The following is a 26,311-nucleotide window of genomic DNA, read 5'->3' as shown; positions in this document are numbered from 1 at the left end:
AATCTAAAAACGGTATAAGTCCTTTGTACGCATAGTGATAATTCTCTGATCTTTTAACAAAATCGGTCAGTATTGGCAATGTCGTTATCACGTTAACTCGCGTACTTGAGATATTTGTACATAGTCCCGAACGTCGAAATCGTTATATTGCACAAATATCCGTTATACATGGATGCTGTTTGATTTTATTTTGAAACAGGCGCATTTACTCTGCAAAAACTAACGAAACGGGTGGTTGCGCAAACGAAAAAAAAAAAAAAGATTAGAATTAACTACGATTTTGTGCATTGTACCGTTATACATTTTTGTTAATCGTAAACAAGTAACGATGCTCAGCTGTAAGTTGAATTTTGCCATGGCGACGCCTTTAAAAGGAGTGTAGGACGCGCCACTAGTTAATCAATACTTAACGGATTCAGTAGGTATATTTTCACGCTCTAAGAACGCCAGCAACCGTTAATTTTATTTCATTTCAATTTCCATTTCCGTAAAGGACTAGTTTTTATGTTTATCAATAACTTTTTCAAAACATTGAGAAAAAAATTATAATAAGAAAAATATTATGGGTGCTGTTGACAAAATTGTACTATTATCACATTCTTGTTTCAACAAAAAAACCTAATTGATACTATCCATACATTTATAGACACACAATAGTTATCCTCTAAAATTTATTTTCTCTACCACACAAAAAAGAATAAATTATTATATTTATAGTATTAACAATTCATATTCCCAAAAAAAGAAAGTCAGAAAATATTCTCTACATTACCATATGAAGTCTGTCATTATAGTCTGTCTCTGAAAGCTTTATGCCTATAACTTTTAAATTTAATTGTAAATTAACTTATTTGATTCCTAACTCTAAAAAAATTACATAAAACGAGGTAACACCAACTTGATTTATTGTCTCATCAAGATATAGTTTATAAAATTTCCTGTGAGGATTGTGATGCTAAATATTTTGGTAAAACTAAAAAGAAGATTAAGAATTAGATTACAGATATATTAGATGTTAGGAAAAAAAACGGGGTCTCTATCTGTTATTAAAGAACACTGAATTAGTTGTAACCACAATTTTAATTGGAATACTGTGAGAATTTTAGATAACGAACCATCATGCAATAAAAGATTAATATCCGAAATGGTTCACATTAAGTAGCAAAAACAGAGCTTAAACAGGCAGAATGACACGGAAGCATCACCTGATTCATATCTGCATATTTTACAATCTCTTTCTCCTTCCTAATTCCTTTTTCTTCCCACCTCTTACTTTACCCTTTCCAATAATGCTTATTTTGTTTCCTCAGTTTGTCTCCTAAGAGTTCTTTCACCAACTTCTCATTAAATTAATCGACGATTAAACTCGCCGAAGTGCTGACAGTAGTTTAATGTATCAAAACACTTCCTCTCTCTTCCTCTTTCGAGATAAACTGTGTTTAGTTCTCACGTTGGCAATCGTGATGATTGAATTAACCATCGATTAGCGTTAATCGGAGTTGATAAAAGAGGCCCTAAATGTCGCTATTTTTTATAACATAACGGTAGGCGGTAACATGTGGTCGCTTCATCGCAATTTGCTTCAACCTCCACGTATCTTTTTATATTCTGACTGTATTACAACATACATATACGACAATCGGAGGTACTTATTTACATTTACACAAATTACACTTCACCAATTTGCTTTAATTAAATCTCTGTATATTAACAGATTTACAATTTCTACCATATTACGAACTATACGAAAGATCTTTAAACTATTGTAACGGAGTTATCATTGATACATATCATACATTGTACACAGTAACATATCGTAGGAAAAAGAATTATTGGCGTTAATATCTAGGAACCACAATTACGTGTGTAATTCTTTTATTATTTTATTGTTTTTTTACATTTAACCGTCTGAGAATTGGAATATATTTAACATTGATAATGACCCGATCGGAGTGGAAACATCTGTATGTATTCAACTTTATTTATACAGTTATTTTTTCTTTTATTTACGAACATTAAATTGATTATTTTTCTTTGGCTCTCGTAGCTCTTTTCAACATACTTTTACTTAATTATAATAAGATCACCAATTAGGAAGATTTTTTACAATAGAATATAAAGTTTCTATTGAGAAATTATAAATAATTAAAGGCATGAGTTGCAAAACAAAATTTTTGCCAACTTGTAAAAGTATTTTGTGAGTTATTTATATGCCACATTTTTCTTTTTAAAAAACGCTGTTTTCAACGCTAATTTTTAACTTGTCAAACATTTTATGAAAGTAGTAAAATGCAGATTTTATTATACAACAGTAGTCTCAGATAGAGATTGATTGAACTAACCAGCTAGAAAGAATTAGGACAAAAGCGATAACTTTGACAAAATGACAAATAAAAAAGGATAGACAGTCGGGACATGGTCGACAAGTAGACATGCCACAAAATCAACGACGTCGTAACGCGATCCTTGTCTTCTTTTTGTTCCAGGTTTATTCGAGATGGATGGTTTGCTAGTGCCCGGCACGATATGCGACTACGAGTTTGTCAGTTCGCAATCGACGCCTCAATATGGACGATTTTATTCGCCGCGGTACCCGTCCTCCTATCCAAAGAACATCCGGTGCTCCTACCTCTTCCGGGCAAGGTAACTAATCTGACCTACTCCTGAGCCCGCGCGCTCTGTTCCGGAGGATCTAATCCATATATAATGCATCTCCGCTGCTAATCTCCGCCGTCGCCATATATCTACTGCTTCAGCGCATTTAATGACGACAGTCCGTAATCCTGCTCGCAGTTCATTAACACCTAATGTAACGTATCGGGGGACATTCGATCATATCGGACTCAATATCTTTGTTTTGCACAGTGTTCAAAGTAATGAAGATTTAATTTTTGATGAATGCGGCAATGAATCTATGAAACATCACGCCTATATCTGTAAAATTCACAGATTCATTACCTTCGAATTAAACGAAAGATTATTTGTCATCAATACGATGCGCAATAGCGGAGTTGTAATTACTGTGACATATAGATATAAAATCTAAATTACATTTTGCGTTCAAAATAATTAATATCTAAAAGGTTTATTTGCCTTTCAAATAATCGTTTCATAAAATAAGTATAACTTCTCTAAAAAAGTTCAGTTTCTTAAGTAAATTAAACAATTTTAAACACAAAATTTTTTTATTTTTAATATAAATCGTCTCAATAGATAATTAAAAATTACACACGAATCAAGGATTTTTTCTCTGTAATACACACAAGTAATATACACAACTAACGTATAAGTGATGAGATACTTACCTCACCTAGTTACTCCGCCGTTGCCCGATATACACTTCCCAGGTTTGTTCCTCCTCTCAGATTTTCCTCGAAACTGCATACTCGCGGAAACTCAGTAATTAACACTCGCGCCAATAACTATATCTGAAAAATAATGATTGTGCAAATTGAATATTTTATCTTTCAAATAAGCATTTCATAAAATAATTATACATATAATTTCAGAGAAAAAGTTAAGTTCAGTTTTTAAATATAAATTATAAAATTTCAAAAGTAAAAATTTTTTGTCTTTACATAAATCATGTCAGTGAGTGATTGAAAATTAAACCGAAAAATTAAGGATTCTTTTTCTGATAGTAACACACTCACACTCACACAAATAATTAGTGAAACACTCACTTCATGGATACTCCACTATCGCCCCAGGCCCCTTCTTCCTCTCAGATTCCCTCTCTCGCGGAAACTCGGTAATTAACTTTTGTGCTAATTATATTAGAATAAGACGATCGCGCATTACTTGATACGACACTCCTTATATTAATGACATATTACGTCGTATTTATCATTACGACACGTCGCGACGGAAGTAAATAAGGGAAAAGTCTGCGTATTTATCGAGCAATACGACACATCGACATGACATTTCGAGAATTGGTAGTAAGCTTTAATGAAACACTAATGTAACGAAACTTACGTTGCAGTCGACAAAATTGAAATGCGAGGTCAACCACGACCAATTTATTGATTGCAACGCTACTTGATTTGGACACAACTCTTTTCGCACCACGTAACGTTCTAATAATGGCTGACGATTAATGAAAATAGCGTTCGCACGATAACTTCACTCAGAATGGTCAGAATTCAAAATATGTGACACAGCGCTACGTTGATTAGATTAATGAATAGAGTCAAGTCCGTTCAAAAGAGTATACGATCAAAATTTGATATCGTATGTATTTAAAACACACTTATTGCTGCCGGACTATTAAATTATATTACACAAATCTCAGATGAATCGTAAACTATATGTATCATTAATCAATCGCCGTACTTTTGTTTTTTTCAAATAGCTCCATACACCGCGGTTTGCATACTATTCAAGTTCGATAATAATCCTATTTATTCGTATATTGAACAAAGTAATTTATTTAAATTGACACAAAATGTGATACGAAAATTGCCATCAATTGCCATTTCCTACTGTTTCAATCTCGTACGTTTGCGAATCGTTAGTAGTGAGCTCCTCTTGCTTATTGAACATAACAAGACGCACTACACGTAGTAATTAGACTGCGTTTAGAGACCCACCCGAGTGTCAGCCAGGTGTCACTCCATCCTTATTGTTTACCGAACATGGATGACATAACACCCAAGGAGCCGTGTTGAGATTCTCACCGAGTGAGAATCTGAACACGGCTTCGAATGTCATCATGCGAATGACAACAAAGATGAGTGCGTGTGTACAATAGATCGTTATGACGCTCAAAGGCCAAGGCCGCGCCGGTGTAAACAATGAGCGGCAAGTGTCACGCGCCTTGGCGTCGTATACGTTATCACTACTAATCCATCGAATTCAACGCGTATGAACGAATTAGTCTCTTTTTGGTTTTTTATATTGAATAAACGATTTCTCGTATAATATGCATTTCGCTTTTCAAATCTATTAGTATAGTCTATTAAAAACGTTCTTATAATTGAGAAACAATTATACATAAAATATCTCAATTAAAACAATGTTTTTATTAAAAGAACGATTAATTAAGTTATAATGTAAAGCTCAAATTTGTCGGTAATCAACTTGTTAATTAATTATCGTGACGGAGAGAAAAACAGAGAGAAAGAGAGATAGAGGGGAGGGAAGGAAGGAAAGGGAAAGGGAGATGGAGAAAAGTGGGAGAGAGAGAAAGGGAGAGATAGTATTTATTAATTCTATGTAAGAGATTAAAGAACGAAAATGATAATTTATTTTAAACACGATTTATATCATGTTATAGAATTACATGAAATAAAATTATAATCATTACAATGAGATTTTTAATTTTATATGCTGCATATACATTTGCTGCATATAATATTTAAAAATATATACATATATGTGTGCACTTTAATATACATATCTACATATATTTGACGTATTACGTGTATTTGAATTTTCAAATATTTTTGTATTTAAGCATGTTTTAAAGAATTTATAATTTAATTATAATATAATAAGATAAAATTCGATTTAGTCTATTTATATAATTTTCTGTATTACATAGAACGAAACTTATTGATTTTATCTTACCTTTTATAAAGAAGTATACTTTTTTTTCTTTACATCAATTGATTTATCTTATTATTTTATGCATAAAAATATTAAGATATAATCATTGTTAAACGAGCGGACTAAAAATTAAATAAATACACGCGTTTATATGTGTATAAATTTTTAAATTAGATTTTATAATTTTTTTGATACGATGTTCTAATTATTCTGCATAGAAAAGAATTACGTTAATGCTATGAAAGAATCAATACCTTACGAGATTATATTTTATATTTTATGCTAGTCGTTCTGAAGTGTAAAATATTTCGTTAACTTATTAATTATTAATTTTTTAGTAATATATGTATAGACAGTGTATAAAATAAAAAATCTTGTTTTAATAATTATAATTCTGTTTTATAAATCGGAATGTTCTATTATACATATAAATCTCGTGTTTAAAATTTTATAATTTTCGCCCTTTAATTTCTTAAATAAATGTATATGGATGCCACGGCAATTAATTAACAAGTTTATTATCAAATACATATAAATTTTACATTATAACTTATTTTATCATTTTTTAAATGAAATATGTTAAATTATATTAACGCATTTGAAAAGCAAACTAAGTATTACGAGAAAGATCGTTTATTCAAAAAGCCAAATAGTGATGTTACAGCGTATCGTAACAGCCTAATGTACGCACGCAGTCGTCTTATCATTCGCGCGACAAGATTCGAATCGGAAGGAGCGTGCTCTGCGTGCCGTAGCGTTATTTTTCTATGTACGAGATGCAGTCGAGAAGAATATCAAGAGAAAACGCAATCATTCTAAATGATTAATGATAGCCGGATCGCATGATTGCTTAATGATTTCTGTTCATAAATATGTTATGCGACACAATAGCTTGTGGCCGATTATTAAAGTAGTTTCGCGTAATTATTAATTGTAAAATTATACTCGGTATACCTATATACTGGTTTTGGATACTTTGGTCACGTTGAATTTTGATATTATCGCATTTCTCCCATTATTAAAAATTTTCTGGCTTCCTACCCATCTCAACTTTCGTCGTTTCTCATCTCGGTTCCTTGTTACGTAGCGGCCAAAAGTTTACGTCCGTTCTGTCGCAAGCCGTTTATACCGCAGTACAGCGGTATAAAAGCTAGTCGCGCCCACAGCTAGCGGGGGAAAAACCAGCAAGTTCTTGACATGATCTCTCGCAGGAAGCGTTGCTATGTATTCTCTAACCGGTTTCACGAAACAACACTGGGACTAGACCTCTTCGTGATTTCCGTATGAAAATACAACCCACGCAACCTAATGTTAACCGATAAAACGGTAACAAGCGGTAATATTAATTTACCGGGATGCACATAAAAAATATGTTTTCTCTTCATTTGTTTTAAAGAATGTACAGTTTACTTAATTATTCTTTATTTATGGAGTTTCTAGTTTTGCGCTTCTATATCTATTGTGTAAACGTCATAGTTCACGTTACACGGATTGTTACCCGGTTCATTGACTTCCGTGGGTATATATGCAGCGATCAAAGGAAATAGTTAACGGAGTCGAATCAGAACGTCGCTCAATCATGATGAATTAATCGCGGCGCCGGGCTAGTATGCGCGTATATGATATTTCCGTAGTATTGTGGGTTGCTGCTTAATTACAGTAATTGTATCAAAGTAGCTTGTGCAGTCCTATATGTCTAACAGTTATGTCAACGCAACGTCGCGCCGGCCGCTATGCCAGTCTCTATAAAGCCGGCGGATACGTATACATGGTATACACGCATGCAGTCTATCCGTTAGGCATTCGTGACACCAGCTCTATATTAACATACGAGTACCACACAGTGTTCTCGATGGCTCAACAGCCTTTGTCATGCCGTAGTCGCTATAAGTCAACGTTCTAATGATCATATTCGGTAAAAAAACAATAATAACGGAAAGAAAATGTTTTGGCTTTGCTTTCCAACGGTATAAATTTTTTATAGTATTTTTCTATATAAAGACACTTTTTGATATTTAGTTTTGAGCAAAAAGATTCCCGTCACATTGTTCGCAGCCGCCGCCGTTTTCGTCACCGGCGTCGACGTCGTTTTAACAAATTCATGCGCTAGGTGCGCTTATAATGAAATTAATTACAGCTCTCGCCCATCTTGTTTCATTAGTACCGCGGGGAACAAGATAAACCGCGCGCGTGTACCGCCGTGCAGTACCGCTCGGACGAAAAATGCATGTAATAATATTTCCGTATTCATAAAAATGCAAGTTTTAATATCGCGAGTTATGTAGCGTTTACAATGGCCTTTATACAGTAGCAAGTGGCGTTATAATGTGTCTATCTTGGAAAACGCACGCAGAGTAACTTAGTTAATTGTATTTCAGATTGAAGGAGAGAATCCGTTTAGTCTTTGAGGAGATTTCTCTGCAAAAAGGAGATCTAAGGTGAGTATTGTGTCTTTATTGTTCATTTTCCAATTTAAAAAGTCGAAATTTGTGTCAAATGACAAGTATATAATGACGTAACAATAACGATAAGTAAATTAGCAACAAATTAGATATTGCATTAATTGTTCGAGGCATTTTCCAAGCGTACCATTTTAAAATTTCTACCCATCATAAATGGTTTACAAATTTTTCCTTCCGGCGCATCCCGAAGTTGATAGATTTGCAGGAGCAACGTTCGGTGCATCCGTGGGAAAAAGTTTGCCGTACGTTCTTCGCATATCCTAGATAGAAATTGAGTTCCGCAAGTTGTGAAAGAGAAAAAGCTGAGGAGATTTAGCGGGAGGGATCAAAGTCGTGAATTCACCAAGTATGACCGGGCTGCCTCGTTTATGTAAAAGATGCGCCATTAAGCCCCGTCGGCTGGTATAGGATGGCGCGACCTGTCGATTTAAAACTTTGAAACTGTCGCGACTTGTTGAAAACACAGCGCGTAACCGAAATCGTGAGAGAGATGTCCGAGTGGACATATAATAGAGTACGCGGATGTGGAGACATATCTGAATAGTGAAACTTTCTATTCATGTGATAAGTATAGTTTGAACATTGTGGTTTGAACATATCGTACATATTGATTTTTATTTCGCGCGGATTAAAGCATGTTTCGAGAATTTGCTTAACCGAGTTCTCGTTTATTTTACATTAATTTTAATCTGATGTTACGTTACGTTAGATTTTTGAAAGAGCATTTTGTCATGCTTTTTACACGTATTTAGGATATTTCAGCAGTTTCAAAGTCTCTCTCAATTCCCATTGCACTTTCCGGACCAATAACCCTATAGGAGTTTTTGTGTTCAACTCGAACGAGACACGTAATGAAAGCCGCGGGGCTGTTAAAAACTTTAAGACTGTGCACACTTATATGTACACACGTACACGATCGCCAAAGGCGCAACATCCGTTCGTGCAGTTTTAAGAAAAAAAATGGTTCAGGTTGGAATTACGAGAGTATTCAACCGTTACTGCTGAAAACGAACACATTTTTATAGCTTTGGCATCCAAACTTCATTGGTTTTACTAGCGTTAATCGCGATTTTATTTCCTCAATATTGAAAATATCTCTAAAACTGAAAGTATCTCTCATTGTAAAAATACTGCGAATATAATTCATTTGGAATTAATTACTTTATAAATGAGTTATAAATTAATTTTGTTAGAGGCAAAACCGCGAATGATCAATTCTTCATTTAAAAATAAAATCTACGAGACGCAGAGTTTTCTTAAATTCTAACATAAGGAGTATTTATTGGAGCCTATTAAGTTTGAAACTGGAGGTATTGTGAAGCAAATGTCTTTCTATTAATTATCCATAGTAGTAGGAAAATCTGCATGTCGCCATTGTGTTATTTTTAACAACTTAAGATCTAAGTACGAGGACTTTTCTCATGGAGCTTTTGTATGTATTGTTTTCTGGAATATGTGATCAATTTTAAAGATTTGTTTAGCGAATCTGCGTTACACTAATTGTGAATTACGACGCTTGTTACTTATTAACGTTTAAGAGTTAACGAGACACAGTAACGAATATCAGAATTACGAGAGTGTACCGACGGAACTTTTCTATTTAAAACTTTCTTTCCCGATACAACCTCGTGTATTTGATACAACTCGAACGGTGTACGTCAGTCGGTACGCCAGTAATAGCTAGCAGATGGATTAAGCACGCAATGGAGAGAAAGATTTATGCGAACGATAAAGTCGTCCATCCTCTCTTGTTATATTTACCGTCCCTAAATCTAATTCCGTAATTGACATTTATAATTAACCAATGAAAATATACGTAAGCGTTATTTAATCTGTTGTCCTCTCTCTACACAGACACTAAGTAACTTACGGAAAATCAAATCCTTCAAATTGTCCTGAATTAATTCCGCTAAAATGTGCCTGCACTCGCAGCAATCGTAAAAGTTCCTCTGCTCTATCTGGGGATTTTATCGACTAGATGACGACACGAATAGGTAATTGACGTCGATTGGCTTGACCAGCTAGGTAAAACATTTGGGTTGAGATAGTGCGAGATAGAGATTCGACACTTAGGGAGGAGTAAAGCCAAACGAACCATTAAACTAATCAAACGAACTCGTTTGAATGTTTGCCGAGGAGCAGTAATGACTGTGGGCGTTGCGTCGTAAGCGATGTCCCCGTTGCCGAGAGATGTTACAGAGTCCTAGCTAAAGCTGACTCATCCTTGCCGATGAACGACACGCAGAAAGCTCTGTAACAGTTTCAAAGATTCGTGTCTTTTGATGTCTTTTCTTATTCTTTACGGTATTCCCTCGTTTTTTCTTCGTTCCTTTTTTTACATTTTTTCCTATGCATATATATCTACTCTTTGAGAAGTAGAATTGTAGAATATGAATAATATCATTCATGTTTAAAGCAACGATCATAACAAGCGATATCGATAACTAGGTCAACTTACGCGTAATTATCACCGTGAACGTCGATTTCGCAAGTTGAAAATATAAGATTTCCGCAACATTTGAAATAAATTTCACAAAACATAAAAAAGTTTTCTTTTTAAATAAGTCATTTTTAATATTGTTATTTAAACGGACTTGTATTAATTAATTATTCGTACGTAAGTCTTCCTTTCTTATATTATTGAATGAAAACTTATCGTTATACCGTGCATTAAAAGTATACCAAAAAAGTTATATGTGTGAATGAAAAGGAGTCATATATTTGGAGAGATATCTAGATTAATTTAAAATTTCAATAAAATGGTAATATTCAGTGAAGAGCTTGTTTGGGTAGTCATATTTTTCGCATTTGACCAATGAATACGAGCGAGTGAACGATCGATCGACGGTCGCGTTTACTGTAATTTGAACGCTGCTCTGTACGTATTGAACTTCTTACGTTTTATGAGCGTTTCATGTGCGTGCCGAGAATAATCGCGGTCGTCAGATATATCTCGTTACGTTACACGAAGAACGTTCGTGAGTTGGTCTTCCGCGATCGGTACTGTTCCCTGAGTACTTAGGGTGCGCGGGGCTCATGTTCCGTGTACTTACGGCATGCAAATCAGCGGGAGACCAGATACATATTCGCGCTCGCCAACCCGAAGGGATCTGATGTATTATCAGTCTATGAATGAGAGATAGCCTCTTCCTGCGCGCGACTCCAAATTTTACGATCGCCAATATGTCAAACTGCTAATGCTTCAGATATTACCGACATAAATCTGCCAGGCAGTAATACTGCGAGCTTGACTACCAATCCTTTCAAGCTAGCTGCCATAGATCCTCCTGTCTGTTCCATTGAGAATGCGACAAACCTGGACTTCGTATGCACGCACTGAAGATCAAAACATTTTTTTTTTCGAGCAAGTCCTATATATTTTACTTAAAATTGTATTTCAAAATCTCTCTTTCTCTTTCTCTCGTGTTTTTTTAATATTTTTACACGGTAACTCTCGGTAAACTTTATACTCAGCCAACGAGCGTTACGAATATCTTATCAAGATATTTACGACATATTTTACCGAACTACGCTTCTATCGGTCTTTGTTAAAGATTTAAATCCTGCCTCACGAATTTAACGCGCGAATTTCGTCGCTCGTTGTAATTAATTTCGCCGCAATACGATCTCAACTTGACAGCGATAGCATATACTTTTACAGGAATTCTCTTTTTAAATCCTGTAGTGTGTGTGTGTGTCATGCAGTTACACCTGACCTTTAGATCCTTTGAATACGGCGCGTGGACCACGATTCTACTTAACCCACATAAAGTTCCTCTCTGCGCGAAGACTTAGAGCTGAGAATGGTGATTGGGAGGTCGACTTGGAGAAACGAGAGGTGCCTGGGGACTTGCAGTTGCAGCGTGCAGGAGTTAATCCTTGATAAATCCTCGAACTCTGTCCTAATTCGGTATTGAGCTCCCTTAATTTCATTCCGTTAGTGACCTTTTAACTTTGAACTCTGAAATCAGAATCGATGATTTTGCGATTAAAATCTGTGCAAAAAATATTGAAACAAATTATTGTCAAGATGAGATTTTTATTATACTTAATGTTGTTACGAAATAATAACCTTTTAGCCGAATTGAATGATCATTTTAAAATAATTTATCGATGAAAATTTAATTTAAATACAGTTTTGAAAAACAATTTTACTAGATATATCTCATGAATATAAGAAATGTGACGAGGTCATGAAATCTGAGAAAATTGAGAAAATGTTATACAATGGAGTTGGCTCAAATAATACGAAAGCAAATATAATTTACACAGTGAGTGCAACGAGATATGAATAATAAGCAATTTTCAAATCGCATTATACTATTATACATAAATCTCAGTGTAAAAACAACACAGCTGAAAATAGAAAGAAAATATCAACCTAAAAATAACTATAGCTTTCGTGTTCGTGCGAAGTGTTTAAAATAATTTTATTTCGTTTACAAATTACTTTTATTTTATGTATGTGTGTATTATAATTGAATTATATTAGATGTGCGTTGAATATACGGTAGGAAAAGAAATTAATATTAAAAATTGTTTATAGATATTTGAAATAATTGTATCTATTCTTTTCAGACTTATATTACTGCCTAAATTTTTAAGCTTTGTACTTTATTTAGTGATGGTTTTATTTTGTGAGCATAAAACTGGTATCACACAAATCTCATTTAAACTTCACTTTATATTCTGTTTCGTACGTTTTATCGAGGTCTAGTAACATAGTGATTCACGAGCAATTTACTGTCAATGCGACAAAAACTTATTTTTATGACAGTATTTACAATTTTTAAATAATTAATTTACGTGTAGCGCTGTGTAATTTATTCACTCTAAAAAAATATTGGGATGTAATTTTTCAATAACTTACGCATTCAATCCTATACATTTGTAATAAAAACGTGTCTGTATTAAAAATATATTGTACAATACAATATAACATCTAATAATATTTGTACAATAATATTTGCTATTCTTTAATGTAATGTAAAAATTAATTGGATATATTCATATTTTCATGAATGCCGATGAATCCAACAGTATTTGTAGAACGAGATAAATAGACTCAATATTAACTCTACGCTGACGTATTTATACGAAGTGGTTACATAGTGGATGAATGCTTTTGCCGTAACATGAAATCAGAAGAGAATATCTGAACCTGACCAAATAACATCGACTCATACAATTGTTTACTGTTCACGCTTTCATGAAACATATCGGTATAGTTATAACAGAATTTTCGTTTAATCTTCGTTTATAAAAATCTAACACGGCGTTAATTATTTTTTAGTAAATGAAATCTATAAAATGATAATATAACTGATTAAAAGAAGAAATTTTATTTTATATTTGCAGAATGATCAATTAAATCGTACTTTTTACAATTAGAATGGTATTGATTTAGGAGAGAAATTTGATAAATATATCAACTTGAATATTCACAGCGTTCTCGATTAAACATAGTGCGAGAAAGGGAAAGATCCATCGAATTGAAAGGCAATACGCGAAATACGGTCTACAAATCTACGATCGATAACGTTAATTTATATCGTGGCCGATGGCACTTCCTCCAAGACTTGGTGGTAAAAATCTGTAAGAGCTCGGGTAAGAGCTGAGAAATGCCTCCATATATCAACGTTAAGCCGCTCCGTCAGATGCACTCGGATATTATCGTGAATGGTGCTGATGGATACCGAGAGACTTCTCCATCCAACACTCGATACACTTCTACTCTATCCAAGTGCACGCATATACGCCGCTCATTCGCTCATATAATGTTATAGTTGTGTAGGGGAACTATTGATATAATATCGACAGTATCAATAATCTCTTCCTATGGGTATAAGTAATGAATAATCCTTTACTATATATACGTTAACTTGTGAAAAGTTTAATAAAAAGGAAAGGAAGATGTAGAACAGTTCTTTGTACCACCATTCGATACTTCAACGTGCTTTCACGCTTGAATTCAAGTTTCCAAAGGTAAACGCTACTTTAACGATATTCATGGAATAGCCACTGAGACATAGTAGACGGAATACGAATAAAATCGACGAGAGCAAAATGGAGTCGGTGATAGCCCGAAGTAAATCTTGTTGGACACTTGAAGAATTCCGTGTACACACTTCGGGCGCGCGATGCTACGCTAGATTAACTTTGATAGACGGATTTGCTTGCCTTCGCGTTGAACTCACGCGCACCACTAACTTAATAGTTAAACTTTTCAATTTGATTGTTTTAAACAGATTTGAGATTTGCGCGTCTACTCATTATAATGTTTATCCGAAGTCGGCGATTGTAATTGGAAATAATCTCATGTTTCTATTGAAATTCGCCATAGATACACAATATCTTACTGCATTACTTCAATAAAGAACGACGTTATCGTGCACGTGTAAGTGAGGTCAGAAGTCGCACGTGTAGGTTCAGAGGCAAGGAAGCGGAACGAACAGGCGGGACAGGGGTGGCTCTTTAATCTCTGGCTCTTCCGACGATAATCTTTCTCTGCCAACGTAATTGCTTAACCCGTGCAAGTAATAAGGTTATCCCGTCTGCCATCATCGATCAAGCCTTTAAATCGATCGAATCAGCGATCCCGTCGATGTAGTGCACGATTCCTAAGGCTCAAGGCATCGAAGATGTAATACTTCTCTTCGGTTCGATCGAGTTGAGTAGTTCGCGTACACGTATGGAACGAATCGTCGGTCGTCGAGACTCTCTCCTTGGCCTGACGCCCACAGCTCGTCTTGTCGACGATGCCATCCTTTGTCACTGTACACTCTTTACAGTTTCACCTTCAACCCCCATTGAACTGTCTCGCTTCGTTCTACCTCTCATCTCTTCCCTTTCGATCCCGTTTCCTCTCGTGCGTGTTATCTAGAAGAGCCGCAGAACTCAAAGCGGACTTAACATACTTTCATTGTCGAGAATCTCAAGGATTCTTTCTTTATTTACGCGTCCCATTTCACAATTTAATTCTTTCTGTAGATAAATTTCTAATTCTAAAGTAAAATAAGCTTTGACAGCTCAAAGCTTATTAGGGGACAACATTACATAAATATATATTTTATCAATTGATTTCTTTATTTCTATTACTTCTTAACAATGCTAGTGTCAATTAGGTTAAAAGAAAATATTTTAGAGCGGATTAATCTGAAGGTAATGTATCGATAAGTTGCCGGCTTTTAACGAAAAGCGATGTGCTTGTCCTGTTACAGTTGTCTGAATAGAGCAGATTTAATCAAGGTACACGACGGAACAGATTCAGGGGAGCCTACAATAGCCGTGCTCTGCAACCAGGGAACGGAAGTGGAGGTACTCAGCACAGGACCAGGTCTCTACGTCGAGTTCGTCGCTAATTCCGAATGGCCGGGCCAGGGCTTCAAGGCGATGTTCCAATTCCAGCCATTGGATGATGCGCTGCATCCTGGTCAGTAACGTACGACGATTACTTGTCGACATCACGAAAATCCACCCTCCTGACCATCCTTCGATCCCGCCACGGTCATACTCCTCTTTCTTCGACATCGTCTCATCTCCTGCGATGTGTAAGACCACGGCCATTGAGAAAGTTTCTACTCAGATGAGTCCCTAAAGTCGTGGGACGAGCCATTAAATTATCCATGGCTGTATATTACGTTCCAAGACATAGTTATAGAAAGATCTTTTAGATTTCGCTCAGAATTCAGTTTATCTACATTTTTTCACTTATATATTAAGCAATTTCTCATTAATATAAAAATTAACAGATTTGCGATATAATTAAACTTTCTCTCTTTTATCAATTTTTTCTAATCATTCAATATCATATTATTATGACAATTCTTGTCTCGTAAACACAAAAATTCTCATATAACTTTTACCTTCGTTAAAGTACACTTTTATGTTCTTGATAGACATAAATATATTTTCACATAAAGAAATGATTACAGTCAAAAAGAAGTTATGTATTGTTAAAAATTTAGTTGATAATATTAAATTATCAAAGTACACGCTAAAGTATTGTCAGTCGGTATTGTAGTTCGAAGTTCAAAAGCTCAACAAAACGCGTCGCTATGTTAAAGCATGTATGAAAGCGCCATGAAACAGAGCTTTTGCGAAGCTTTCCGGTAATGCTGAAGCTTTTCACGGTCGGCAAGGAAGATCGTGCAGCTTTCCAACTGTAACATCTAGAGAGAAAGCTCTTCTTTGCTTACTTGGTAATTGGTCAAGCCATCCAACATTTTTCAAACATATTTGAACTATTCCTTGATTTTACCTATTGTTATTATTATGTTTTTCGACATTGCCATTAATAGATACAATATGTATAAAATAAACGATAATACTGATTATCATATGATAACTTAGTTTCAACAATATTACATTGTACTATACAATTGTACAATTGTCATTGTGTAATATTTGCAACGCATTATTGTTGGTAATATCTTTGCTCAGTATATGATCAATGAGCATAGGTTGACAAATTTGACATTAATACGACATTCGATCATTATTTTGACAAAGGGTTGAGCACTACTGTTCTCACTCTCAACAAGAATACAACCTAATGTATTTACAAGACGATGAATCATACGGGTAGATCCTTTGTACTTGGTAGATTGGCTGCGGTCCATTGCATACGCGACTCCCTGTTGTAATTAACGGTACTGTATATTCTGGAGATAATTACAATAATGTGTTTCAGAGCCGGACAAGGTCCCAGGAGCTGTTACGGGGAACCCCAAGTACTCAGTCATCGGACCAGCTGTCAGCGCTACCAGTAAGTATACATTGCATGCTGTGAACGCGATTTATCACCTTTCTTAATCAATAATTGCCTCGCCATGTCCCATGGCACTCTCTTCGCAAAAGATAAATTTTGCGGAATAAATTTGTACGAGCTGAAATACAAAATCGGGACTTTACTTTAAACATTATCTCGGTTAAATGTGAAAAAAATACAAGGATGCTTACGCCCAAGTAATACAGCTTGTATTATAATATTAGGTTTGCAACTTAATTCTCGGCCCTTTTTCTAAGTTTCAAATTATAAAAGAACAAATATTAATCTAATAAAAGTAACTAAAGAAATTCGGTTTCCGTTTCGGAAAAAAAGATGATTGTTTTGAGTCGATGACGCTTCAAAACGACTGTATAGCGAGAAAAAGATTTAAATTTAAATAAATGCTTTAATCGATTAAGTAGGGACTAAGAATTAAGTTGTAGACCTAATAAATATATTAGATTTGCTAATTTCGTGAACAAAAAAAAAATAGAAAAATTATCGCATCCACGACTTTTTGAACGAGTGAAATGTAATCTGGGAAACGTGACGCATGATAGTCTAGGAAACAGGATACCTCGATGTAAAATAAAATTTTACTTTAGACGTAACATACTTTTATGAAGTCTGAAAGAATAAGGGTAACATCAGCCTCGTGGGTATATGGCTCCTGTCGTTGTTTAAAAGGATTATTTTGATGTCTTCAACATGAATGTCGGCGAATACGTGTAGAAATATGATTTTCCCCAGAGCCCTCGACACATAACTTCTCCGTAACGTAGCGGCGTATAAACTTTGCGAGTACTTGCGCTTGTAGAATCATCACTCGTATTACGGACGATGGTGAAAGCTCGATGGACTCCTGGAATTTTATGGCTTTTTCATGAAAACAAGATGCTTGTCTTATATCCTAAATATCGCTATGAATTCAATTGATAAACAGAATTCGTTGATCAGATTTTGATTTCCGTATACGTGTGGCCCTGAATTTACAACTTATTCAGTCTTTTATTAACATGTAGGCGCAATTTAGCAGCATCATTTAATTACCTCATATTTCTGTATATTATATATTTTTATATAACATAATAATATATAATAACTAAAAGATATGTTAGAAGTACCTTTATATAATATAATATTCGTATTTTACATTAAATTGTATAGTTAAGTCTGTTTCCTTTTTTCAAGTTATAATTTTTATACAGAAATCGCTTTTGATACGCGTATATATGTATATGCTTATACGGTCCTACAACATTTAATGCATTCAAGTTATTCAGATACTCCCAGACTTGATTCTAATTTCAATTTATACGTGGAACTCAAGACCTTAACATGTTTACTCATGTAAATCTATCTCTTAATACGGGTGAACAACAACAGCTGCGGCATACGTAGGAATGCGTGACAATGAGAACCTTTACCAACACAACGAAGTCATAAGGGTTCTTGAGGCTCGAATGGAAGCCATCCTACGAGATACCGAAGCTTATGAAGGCCCATCCTATCCGTTCTTTCGACTCTCCTCCACATAATATTTAGGGTTACCTTAAAATAACTATCGTTAAATCTGTGTCCGTTATATTTGCCTATTTGTATTCGCCTAAGTGTTATTACATGCAAAGTTTGTATTACCATATTTGTTGGGTTATCGTTGAAAAAAGTTGATTATCAAATCGACATAACACCTTTTATATTATATAAGGTATGTCCAAGCAATAATAAGCAGTCTCCCTGAAGCACTCGCTTCAGCATCGAGATCGTCAAGGGATGAATTAATGGTCACAAGAGGAAGATGGAAATGTTTTCAAAGAGATATCGGTAGATTTCGATTGGCACGTTTGTGCACTAACTGTAATTACGTAAAGTGAGAAATGAGCAATGTCGTCGTAGTAAGAGTGGGCTTCATTTACGTAATTGGTTGGTTACGTGAAAATATCGTCGATTCGCACCGTGAAAACGTACTAAGGGCCAACTTCTGCGTATTCTCGCCTTTTTCCTCGTTTTTCCTTTTTTTTTTAATCGAACGGGAGTGAAATGGACGTCGATAAGGTAATTACCGTAGAAATTAAGTGCGCCGATAAATAGACGGAGGAAGCTGTTCTATCGGACACGGATGGTCAAGTTTTCCAATTTTTTCACGTTTAATTGTGAGAGAAAGAACAAATTGTATACTGATATACACTGGACGCAATAACGTTTCTGCAACACTTTACAGATCCCGCGCTGTTTACTGTACGACGCGGAGTGAAGCGAATGAGCAATAAATAACGTTCGTGGACAAACTCGCGTGTGTGCGCGCGCGTCAACGAGGGTAATGTTCCGCTAAACGTATATACGCGTTAGCTTCCCGAAAAATGACGTATTTCGTCGCGGATAATGTCGGCCGCGAGACGGTAAATTCTGATGGCTATGCCAGACCTTCGTCATACGGCGAGAAACGGTACGGCCGAGAGCCGAGAATGCGAGAGAGAAACGAAACGGGAACGTACGAATGATGGATCGAAATTCTACAATTTTCTCACTACGTTCGGGGAAGTGCTATGTATGTGCTATGCTCGCACGATGCTAACTTTGCAAACGACGTAACGTTGTTTCCCGGTATTTTACGCTCGTCTCCAAGCCGGAAAGTACGCTTTCCTGTGAAACTAATAATAACTTTCTGCAGTGCGCACGCTTTACACTTAAGATGTAAGTGTCGCAAACTTCCTACGACGTACCCAGTTGCGATAACAAATTTCCTTTACTACTATTAGAGCGATTTAATTGCCGATGAAATATCGTTCCTTCCGTCAAGGGCTAGAATAAAAAGATTCTTTTCCGTGAAGAGATGATGAATGTTATCTAAACAGTAACGTTGTATCGTGTTATAATATTGTTGGAGATTTTTTTTAAATTAATCTTTTAAATTCTCGTATCGCATTTACATGCGATGACTTTGTCAATTTGATTGACGTTGATGCCGCGCGTTTATCGGACAAATCTAAAGAATTACAAATAACGGCTGTCAATGAGTTTGATGATGCATGACATGTAACTATTTCGTAATTGCGATAATGTAGTCCCAGTAATATTGCGAACTCTAGATTGATGTGTCGTTATAGCTCATAATTTATGAACGGAATGACAAATTTACATGGCTGTAAGTGGAGCGCAAGCACTCCAATTTTATATATTCTTGAATATTCACATTATTCATCAGCTATGAATATGTACGCTCGTCTAACACATTGCACACGCATCTAGTTAAAAATATTCTACTAACGTGCTGATCAAGTATACAGGTATACGTATATCGGTAAATTTCCTACATACATAATGAATGACACATTGATACTGTACGCCTCAATTCTAGTTATTGTTTATCATACGCTAATTTATTGAACAAGTGGCTGCAAATATGTATGAACGTTGCGTTGTACACATCGCAAGAGAAAACAAATGTTTTTTAGTATTTTTTTACAAAAAAAAATTAGTCAATTGGAGCGGTAACTGTGTCGTGATTCATTGAGAATCCATCAGCTGAAACGTGATTTTGGATAACCGATTATTCAACATTTTGAACGGTCTTCATTTAAAATTGTCATAAATGTAACTTAATCACGGAGAAGTTCGTGGTACTCTTTTACTCGAGTACGTCAAGCCATTACACGCAAATGTATCGTGATGAAAAGGGAGAGATTATTATACATCGCCAATGAGATGTGATAGGAAAAAAGGGAAGGGAAAGAGCAACGTAAGGACACAATAATACTTGCTATCCTATTCCTACCGACGACATCCAACACAATAAGGTTTGATCATAATAACATCGGCCATAAAGCGCGCCCACCTGCGTCTATGTGTCGGATGCAGAACGATCTACTCGAAACAAAACGACCTCGCGTGATAAAGTGGGTACTAAACCGGCCGAGGTGAAAAAAAGAGACTTGTAGGATCCTATTATCGACACTTGTTCAGCGGACACTGCGTGCGCGATCGTTGAAATTTACAGCCGAGCATTTTACCTTTTATCTCTCCTTCATTTGAGAAAAAGTTTCTTCAAATGTCTCACTTGCTATCAGTGCAAAAATTACTACGACATTCACGTGTCAACTATAAAAAAAGGATTTAGAAGAGACACCAATTTGTGTGATCGCAAGGGGTATTTATAAATTGAAAATTATTTTCAATATACTGTAATATTCTAAATAACTAATTAAAATGCAGTATCGCACCACAAGTACAAATTAGTTTGTTTATGTTTCCTTTTCGTTTTTCTATTTGAATAATTGCTTCGATTCGCGCGTGGCTCTATATAGAAGGTAACGCTGCAAAAGCTATTCATAAACATTATGCGACGAGCGGCATTAACATGTAGCTGGGAAATACTCGCGCACCTCGCCGCACGAATCATACGGGATGCCAATAAATCGTCGTGACTGCAAGCAGTGGATCTTTTGCCGTCGATTCGGCGACTGGCTATCGATTTCTCCGGGTGTGCGGTCGGGATATCGAAATCGAACGTTCCGAGGTAAGTCCCCCGGACTGTCGGAAATGTATAAGATCCATCTCGCGCGCTTTTCAGGGATTGACGTTGAAAGAGTCACGATTTACGTTAGCCCTTTTCTCCATGGAGAAAAGAGGAAGAGAGACGATGGGGAGACGGTGACCCCTCGGAAGCCGTAGAAATCTAATAGACCGCAAGCGAGGATGAGATATTGGCCCGGAGATCGGTCTCGATCGATGAAGCGTAACAGTACTTACCCTAGCGTATCGTAAAATTCGTATTCAACCCGTTCCTGCGGATACGGGACTTCCTCGATCGTTTTACCACGTTGTTCGCGCGCCTTGACGATTGAATTAACAGCCATAAGCGAATTTCACTTTTCGAGCACCAATTGTCTTAATAATTTTTTCTTTGACTTTTTGCGGATGAAAGACAAAAGAATAGATATATTGTTAATGATTAAGATGCCTATTAATACAACCCACGTAAAATTGCACTGATAAAATCATTTACGCCACATTTATATGTTTAATGAACTGTGGATTAAATTGCTACGGGCTAGAGAAGTTTACTGAGCAGAACTGTACGCCATTTGCTGTTGATAAAGACAAACGAGTTTTCCGATTTGCCAGTCTGGAATTGGTCGCGTAAACGTAGTGGCTATTCAACACTCACCACATCGATCATATTTTTTCACTATAATTGTATATAGTTGCTAATGACAAGTAAGTTTTCACACAAGATGGAAACTTATTTATATGTACAATAAATGTTATATGTTTGACCCTAAACTATAAGACAGGCGACTTTCAAAATTATCATGATTATTATTTCTTTATCAATTATCTAAATATATGACTAATATAAGTTAGAATATTATGTCGTTATTACGTAGTTGATTTAAAAAAGGGATTCAAAGACATTTACCGATCATCGTAGGAGAAAATTGTTGGAAAGGTAGTCCCGTAAATAAATTTAGAAATGTAGAGACACACCTCGTAGAATCGTGGTCATGGATTATTCCGACTAATGCCTCACTCGAGACTTAACCATTTTAAATATTACCATCAAAATGATTATTTCATACCTCCAGTAGTTCGTCCGATATATGTTGGCAGTAGGTACACGACATATTCTCGCATGTGTGGAGTGGTGACGGAACCAGCGGACAATCAAAGGAACCCGTATTAATTTTTCAACCGCTTCAACCTTTGAAAAAGATTCTCTTGCGTTTGCGCCGAGGATTTAAAGAATTCTCTATGGAACCGGCACGTTAAACAGTAAATAAATATTTTCTCCATTCGCGAGAGATAGAATTTGCGCGAATGTTTGCTCAAAAAACAGATATTACGAGAACTGGAATCGCGTACTGGTAAAAACATTGATTTTATGATCTAACAGATACAATTTGGCCTATTAATTGATATTCCAAATTCACAGATAAACGTATTTAGAACGTGTTTTATTGGTTTCGTTATATTTAATATTTCTATTAATAAATGCCACTGGCCAATAAAAAAAGAACAGACGGATTAATGCAATCATAAAATCTGAGCTTTAGGGCGGAACTTTCCAAAGTAATAAAGACAATATTGGCTTCACAGTCCGCAGCAAATTTAGTTAATAATTTTTAATAGTACGCGCGCGCTATATCAGTGTGTTAATCTTGTTCTGAACTTTCTAATCTGCGGGGAAACGCCGGAAAGAAGTGTCGGTTGTGTGTCTTTAAGCCTTGATAAAGCGTGCAACCGTCCACTTGGTTGCACCCATTACTCTATAGTCACTTTGCGACCACTTCATTTAAGCATTAAATTCAGCGTCAAGATGCGGTGTGAAGTTCCTTCTATTCTGTAACAGACATAATATTAGTAGGTTTGGCTGTGACGTACACCATGCTTTCTCAAATTTAAGTAGATATATTTTTGACTTTCGAAAAATTTCTAACTCGAAAGAACTACCTCAATCCCTCCGTCTGACGCGCGATAAAATATTTACGCTCGCGCTACACGATTTCTCGATCATGAAAAAATCAGACTCTCTCGCGAGTAACCGGCGGAGACGAGCGGGAAGAAAGAGTTAGAAAAGAAGACGAAGTAAAGGCTCTCCGGAGAGGAAGTAAGGATAGTAAGAAGCTCTCCGGAAGCTCGCGGATTTTACCGGCAACTTTTTCCGCGAACGAATACATTTATTACGAGCGCTTGTATCCGCGAGTTATTGCCGCGTAATCTTCGTCTGCCCAAAGTTTGCGCTAAGGCTCGACGCTAACGTTCGCGTTTTTGCAACGTTACCACGGGAACGGTCCCGCAAAATAAAAGCCACCGCCACGACGGTCGTAACAATTATCATTAGTTGCACTCGTAGCAGCTTCGACGCGAGGGGGTAAGGAGGAAGGGTGACTTCACGGGAAGACGCAGCGCAAAACGTGTTTGGTAGTTTCTTTCACCACGAAGTCGTCATTCCAATAGTTTTTCGGTATAAGAAACTACTGCGACATTAAAGCACACATAGCGAGCGTTCGATAATCAAGAAACATCCCTTTTACCGCGACTTCTATTTGTGAAAGAGAGTTTAATAGTATATTGATTTAGCAATCTTTACAGTGATGTATAATGAAAGTGATTTACTTATAAATGATGCATGTGCATTATTACTATTGTTACTGTAGTCATTCAAGAATGGAAAATATTATTATATAACGAAAATACATTTTTTTAATAATGTTATTGCATTTATAATGGAGCCTTCATAATGAGAGTTTTATTGGAAAAAAAAAAAAAGGAACATTTAAATAACAGAATTAATTTGTGGTATATATTTTTTTCAAAAATTACAATTACAATGTCAAATTTAATTAATTTTACAATACATGTATAATACAAAATCGTAATATTTTATTTATTGCTATTGGTATATAAATACTTTTTTTTATTAATATATACGTTTCTGTTAATTTACATATTTTTAAAAGATGAAAAAATATTCTACCTGTATTTTCTGTATTTATTCAAAAACATTAATTTGATTATATCAAAACAAAAAATGATTTTTAAAACAAAATTATATCTTTACCGATCGTATATAAGAGTTTTAATAAATATATTCTTTAAGTATTAAAAAGCCTTTAAATTTTCCTTAGAGAAAGATCAATTTAATACTGGTCAAAGAATCTATAGATGAAAGGAGATTGGCCATAGTTTCGGGACGTCTTATACATCGTGACATTTTCTTTCAGCCATTTGGTCTTTCAATTGTGTTCTCAAACGTAGAGTTTTGTCGTGATTTTATGATCACTATTTTAAGTTAAGAGGAAGAGGAATAAAAGTGTATCCCCGCCATTATAAAAGTTTGTAAAAACCGGATATTGCGAAGTTTAGCGAGGATGGCAAACAATGTTACCCAAACAGATACGATCCCCGTGCACTTTTATTAGACACAAATACATGCATTCAGTAATAAACATTCACAGTTTTCCAGTAATTGCGAGGATTAACATTCTCTAGAGAACGAAAATATCTTAACAGAAATTTGTTATTGAGAAATTTTTAATAATATATTTGCATTTCTCTGTTCATTATTTTTAATATATTCTATATTCTAAATTAAAATACTAATCGATGGTCGTATTTTTGATGCAAATCCTTGATTTTGCGCGATCTGATTTAAAGAATAATTATATGCAAATTATTGTTTGTAAGGATATTGACTAAATGTTACCGATCAATGTATAACGTGTATTATCCTTTAAAGTCAGTTAGAGCAACGGAAGGTAAGCGGAAACGCTCACGTGCACGACACGGCTTCGAAAACGGAAGTTTGAGGGATGATAGGGTGTTCAGCCTCGACAATTTCGAGGAAGTTGTGACAGTTTGTCTACGTCGCGCGGGTATCGAGGAAACTTAGCGGCACGAATAAGCTGTTTCACGTGCGTTCGTTTTACCTCGTCAGTTTTACCTTTCTAGCCGGGCGAAAAACTACAATAGCTAAACGAGGGTACTCAATATGAGAGCTTTTAAATCTGGATACTATGCGAAACGCTTAAAGTATTCCTACATTACAACGAGCGTTTCGCTTCCGATATCTATATTTTTTTAAGCGTAGGATTTATCGTTCGAAATAAGCTGCGCTTCGAGAGAGAGAGAGAGAGAGAGAGAGAGAGCAGTTCTTCGTACGATCATCCGCTTAACCTTTTACGACACGCTGAATAAAAGTGTCGAAAAAAATTCTTCTTTTTCCCTACCATGAATAATATGTACAAAGAAACGTGAAAATAGCGATACATTGAAAAGAATTAACCAAAACCGAAAACTATCGGCAGGTCTCGGCTTTGTTTTTCGATGCAGACCGCACCCGACCTGTCGGAGCGGAGACGAATTTTGAACCGATACGCGACTGCTGTGATTGCTTCGACCAGAAGTACTTTCTGGGAGCGTAGAATGGATAACAGTCCAATAAAATCTAATTTAACCAGGGAGTACAAACTAGGGGATGATACATTTTGTGGTTGACTGACTCGAAGTTGCGGTGTAACAGACGGAAAATAGAAACGACGATGGAGTTGCCTGTATACACTACGTGCCGCTCTATAGTTATACATGTCTATATCCACACACCACACACATCTCCGTATGCGTGTATATATTATATATTTACGATATGCGTGTATGTACACAACCATCGCATGTGCATCAGCGGCTGCATCGTTGTATTGGACGCTGTTGGATAGAAACGGTCGGTAAGCGACTGCAAGCCTCGTGGGAGCGCTAGCCGCTCGGATACGATTGTAATTGGCAAGCCCATATCCTCAACACGTAATATCCTCCACTCGCTATCCCGTTTCTCGATCCGAGGTTCATTAATTCCTATTTCCGCCCGTCTACGTCCTTTCTATGAACTCGCGAGACTTCTGTCGATCGGTTTAACAGCGTTTTTCCGTTGAAGTTCAAAAATATGTTTGCCGTTTTTCCCGTCAGCCTTTTCCCTTCATTTTTATCCCGTCTTCTCCTTTCTACTCCCCCTCCCCCCCCCTTCACCCTCCCC

At 35.9% G+C, this 26,311-nt stretch overlaps 1 protein-coding gene across 1 annotated transcript in view; it reads left to right on the top strand.

Annotated features, from left to right (window-relative positions):
- Sol1 (CUB domain-containing protein Sol1) overlaps nt 1-26,311 on the top strand; it is a 202,224-nt gene that overhangs the window by 72,145 nt on the left and 103,768 nt on the right. Inside the window, exons 4-7 of the mRNA XM_018542596.1 lie at nt 2,487-2,643; nt 7,929-7,988; nt 15,233-15,444; nt 16,705-16,779. Of these exons, the coding sequence (XP_018398098.1) occupies nt 2,487-2,643; nt 7,929-7,988; nt 15,233-15,444; nt 16,705-16,779 (504 nt within the window). The remainder of the gene's footprint in view (nt 1-2,486; nt 2,644-7,928; nt 7,989-15,232; nt 15,445-16,704; nt 16,780-26,311) is intronic.

Source organism: Cyphomyrmex costatus, unplaced genomic scaffold (genome assembly GCF_001594065.2).
Source record: "Cyphomyrmex costatus isolate MS0001 unplaced genomic scaffold, Ccosl1.0 scaffold337, whole genome shotgun sequence".
Lineage (NCBI taxonomy): Eukaryota > Metazoa > Arthropoda > Insecta > Hymenoptera > Formicidae > Cyphomyrmex > Cyphomyrmex costatus.
The sequence above is the reverse complement of the archived record's forward strand: the minus strand, read 5'-3'. Positions and strand labels throughout refer to the sequence as shown.